This window comes from Nicotiana sylvestris, chromosome 1, assembly GCF_000393655.2.
Source record: "Nicotiana sylvestris chromosome 1, ASM39365v2, whole genome shotgun sequence".
NCBI lineage: Eukaryota > Viridiplantae > Streptophyta > Magnoliopsida > Solanales > Solanaceae > Nicotiana > Nicotiana sylvestris.
In genome coordinates this window covers 13,081,096-13,085,868 of record NC_091057.1, presented here as the reverse complement: position 1 = coordinate 13,085,868, position 4,773 = coordinate 13,081,096, and the positions used below count along the sequence as shown (strand labels likewise).

At 45.4% G+C, this 4,773-nt stretch overlaps 1 protein-coding gene across 1 annotated transcript; it reads right to left on the bottom strand.

The window, feature by feature from the left end:
• Positions 1-2,819: 2,819 nt before the first annotated feature.
• Positions 2,820-3,233, bottom strand: LOC138890329 (leucine-rich repeat extensin-like protein 4). Its single transcript, XM_070173709.1, has one exon. It carries the CDS (start codon positions 3,231-3,233, stop codon positions 2,820-2,822), a length of 414 nt encoding a protein of 137 aa, XP_070029810.1.
• Between the last annotated feature and the right edge of the window lie 1,540 nt (positions 3,234-4,773).

The following is a 4,773-nucleotide window of genomic DNA, read 5'->3' as shown; positions in this document are numbered from 1 at the left end:
TTGTTACTGGGTGTTTCTTGGTGACAGGCCTGACAAATGATCTGGAGAGACGTGGGACAGGATTTGGGAGGACCCACGCCCTTTGTTTCAACTTTCTGGCTCTTTTCACGTCTGCGGCTGTGGGCTTGAATCCCAAACCAAATGTATCCAAATTTTGGGGAGAGACACCGGCTGTACGATTCCTTGCAGAGATGCACCCAACCCCTTGCCAGATACAAAACCATTTTTCAACATTTCAATGGTTACCATGAATGATGTGGCAGCTACCTTCAGAATTGGAACGTACTTCCCTTCTGGAATTTTCTCGACCGACACCGTGTTAAAAACCTGGTAGACCCAAGGCCCCTTATCGTCCTCAACCTCAATGAACGGAACAATGGCACCACTGGGAGCACACAAATTATCCTCACCGTGCACAACGATTTCCTATCTATCCCATTCAAACTTGACCATCTGGTGCAGGGTAGACGGGACTACTTTGGCAGTATGAATCCAGGGTCGACCTAACAGTAGATTGTAAGATACAGCCACATCTAGCACCTGAAACTCAATGGTAAATTCAACTGGTCCTATTGTCAGCTCCAGCACTATATCACCGACTGAATCTTTCCCTCCACCGTCAAATCCCCAAACGCAAATACTGTTCTTGTGAATTCTTTCATCATCCACTTTTAACTTGTTTAAAGTAGAGAGAGGGCAAATGTTCGCACTAGAACCATTGTCTACCAATACCCAAGTAACCACGGAATCTTCGCATTTCACTATAAGGTAAAGGGCTCTATTGTGCTCAGTACCCTCCACGGGCAGTCATCATTAGAAAAAAATGACTTTGTTTACCTCAAAGATCGTGTTGGCTATCTTTTCCAAATGGTTTACTGAGATTTTGTCAGGAACGTGGGCCTCGTTCAGGATTTTAATCAAGGCTTGGCGGTGCTCGTCTGAATGGATTAACAATGACAACAGTGAAATCTGAGCAGGAATCTTTCTCAACTGCTCCACAATGGAATAGTCTTGCACTTTCATCTTTCTCAAAAGCTCTTCTGCCTCTTCTTTGGTCATAGCTTTCTTTACTAGCACTGGGTTATCTTTGGAGGTTTTAGCTTTTCTTAGCTCATCGGGGCAAAGCATCTCCCCGACCGAGTCAATCCGTGAGAATCATAGACTTCTTCTTTGACTTCTTTACCTTTGTACATTACTGTCACCAGTTCATAATTCCAAGGAATAGCCTTGATGTCAACTATCGATAACTGGGTTACAGGCTTGATAATGACGGGATCTGTACAGACACCTTCCACAATTACGATAGGCTTGTTCGCCGCTCCTGGCACAACCACTTTTGCCCTTTCTTGTTTCGCTGCAACATCACTTGAGAACCCTTTCTTGACTATCACAGATGGTTCACTGTTTGCCCTGCTCGACCTGATCACTGATTTCTCACTTGTTGACTTTTCAACCAGCCTGACCTCACTGGACCGAATCGTCATGACGGTCTGTGAAGGCTTCTTAGCCTCCCCTCCCTTATGCACTATCTCGATCATATTTGTCTCAAGATGAGTCGGCAATGGGTTCTGGTTGATATTGGGCGCCTCCGGAGCTTGGACTTCAATCCGATTTGTAGCAATGAGCTCTTGGATAGCAGTTTTCAAATGCTAGCATTTCTCCGTGTTATGCCACGGAGCACCAGAACAATATTTGCAGCTTACAGAATAATCAAGATTTTTCGGGAGAGGATTTGGAAATTTTGACTCGATCGACCTCAGCATATCCAATTGTCTCAGCCTGTGGAACAAACTAGTATAGGACTCTCCCAATGGAGTGAAGGTTTTCTTCTTCTGCAACCTCTCGTTCTTAAATGCTTGATTGGATCGAAAATCTGGTCTAGGAGGGTTTTGGTAGGCTTGTGGGGGTGGGTAGGCATTTTGTGGTGCTAGGTAGGTATTTTGTGGGTCTAGCACATGCCATTGTGCATGGGCCGGAAGTTGGCTCTATGTTTGGGCATGGTGGACAGAAAAATAGGGGTTTGGTGGTGGGTAGTAGTATTGTGGTGGGTTATATGAAGTATGGGGGTATGTTTGGTGGTGGGGTCGAGGCTGATTATAGTGGTGGGACGAGCCCCTGGGTCCAAACAAAGCTCCTGAATCAATCATTGCGACATTCTCTTTCTTCTTCTTTCCAATCACTCCCCCATTACCATTTTGGATAGCCTGGGTGGTTGCCTTAATAGCTTAGTAGCTCATGATTTTGTTCGACTTGAGCCCTTCTTCTACCATGGCCCCCATTTTGACCACTTCATTGAAGGACTTGCCTATAGCCGATACCAGATGACCGAAATAAGTAGGCTCTAAGGCCTACAAGAAATAATCCACCATTTCACTTTCTTGCATCAGAGGGTCAACCCTCGCTGCTTGCTCTCTCCAATGGAAGCCGTACTCTCTAAAACTTTCGCCAGGCCTTTTCTCAATCTTTGTCAAAGACAGACGATCCGGGACAATCTCGAGGTTATACTGAAAATGGAAAGCGAATGCTTGGGCTAGATCATCCCATGTGTACCACCTGCCGTGAACTTGCTGAGTGTACCACTCCAGTGCCGAACCACTCAGACTTTGACTGAAATATGCCATTAGTAACTCATCTTTCCCGCCAGTTCCCCTCATTTTGCTACAGAAACCTCTCAGGTGCGCCAATAGGTCTCCGTGCCCATCATACAAATCAAACTTGGGCATCTTAAACCCTGCCGTCAATTGAACATCTGGAAATAAACATAGATCTTTGTAAGCCACACTTACCTGACCTCCCAACCCCTGCATGTTTCTGAATGACTATTCCAGGCTTTTAACTTTCTTGAACATCTCGTCCTGCTCGGTATTTTTAGGTGGCTTCTCAGTTTCCACGGGGAGGTCAAAACGAGGAGTGTAGGAATAGGGTTTTGGAGCTTTGAAAGTGGGCTCTGGGGGGTGATATTGGTTATCATGGGCTTGAAATAAGGGCTCGCTGGAGGATCTATGCAGTGTAGCAGGTGGGGGTGCCACGAAGATAGGAGTAGCTGGTGGAGAAGGGTATGGAACTGGTTTGGGTGGTGGAGCTGGTGGTGTTTGGGAGGTGGTGCTCTGGTAGTGGTGGTAAATGGGAAAGCTCAGGGATGAATCGGTAGCAGGAGGTTCATGAGACTGAGCCAATTGCGGGATGAAGGCAGGGTTGGCGGGTAAGCTGGTGGTGGTTGCCCTTTTGCCCATGTCTGGTACATTTCGGCCATCTACTGTTTCAGCTTATACATCTCTTCTTTCATCAAATTAACCTCAGACTCTTCTACCTCTCTCGACGGATCGATGACACTCGCATCAAGTTCCTGGTTAGCCATGATCGACTTGTTTTTGGACCTGGTGTTGTGTGGGTGAGTTGCCAAACAAACTAATCACCTTCCTGTACTGAGTCAACAACAAACTTGTTAGCGATTAGAGCTTAACATATAGGCAACCGCATATTTGGGGCATGAATGTACCTAAGCAATTAACCGTTTCTATTATGCGTTTGATCAGTTGCTTGCGTCATGAATACATCAATGCCTCAAATGCTCTTGGGGCCTGCGAGACATCATTCGGTCTCGCCACGGGCCTACGCGCTAAATCCCTTTGGAGGTGGTAGAGATCTTCCATTATCTGGCGGAAAAAGGTCATCACAGTGGCAAAGAACATGGATCTAGTCATGTCCTTACACTTACTGCATTTCATTGTGATGTAGTCGGCGATCCTTCTGACCCTTTCTCTTATGACGCCCTTTTCTTGCAACAAACGCCCAATATGTTGGGCCCTAGCTTCCAAAGTTTGTTCAGATATATGATTCTGTTCTTGATATTATTGCAGATCTCTTTCTAACTGTGCCATTGCTGCGTAACAGTGTTCCCTTTCTGCCTTAAAGTCTTTTGCCTACTTGATCATTTTGTTCTCAAAGATGGTGACCCTTTTCTTCAACCCCACAACCTCATTGTCATATTTCTCTTTTAACTGTTTAACCAAGCGCTCTCGTTCCTCTGCATTTTTAGCCAACTTTGTTTGAACCCTTGCTAATTCGCCCTTTGCCTTGTTCAAATCGAAACCATACTCACTCACCTTCTACCTAAGGTTCTTTATAAGCTTTTCATCTTTTGCACTTCTGGCGGGATTTTCAGCTATTATTTTCATTTCCCGAATCTGTGCTCGAAGGGCCTCATTTTCTTTGGCTAACTTTTTCTTTTCACCCTCGGCCTCTTGCGCCTGTAGATCATTGTTGAAGGTAACATTTCTCAACTCTTCTCGCAAAGCGTGAATGCTGGCTTGGTATTTCTTTTCCTTTTCTCCCAAGCTAATCTTTCATGAATTTTGTCATCGAAGGCTTAAACATGAGGCCTTTTGGCGGGCCTCTTGGGTTCGGGCTCGGGCTCCGGCTCATTGTTCACATAAAAAGTTCTTTCAAACCAAGCAGCATAATTGGGATCAACTTCGCCCTTAGATGAGTCTGGTACCTGGGTGTCATTTTTTAGATATCGACAGCCATTCCAGTCCCTTTGAACTAAAGCCTTGGGTAGTGTTGCTTTTGGGTGTAATTCGATGACTTGGGTGCTTAGATCTGCCTCTTCGGGTATCACCTGATATCTTCCCTGTTGTCTCATAACTTTTTGTGGTGCATATGGTTGTATACTTCTCACTCCCATCATCATCAAATAGCCATTTGAAGCGGTCATGTATATGACTTCTGTTACTGGAAGCCATCCTATGGTCCATTCAATTTGATTTGCTC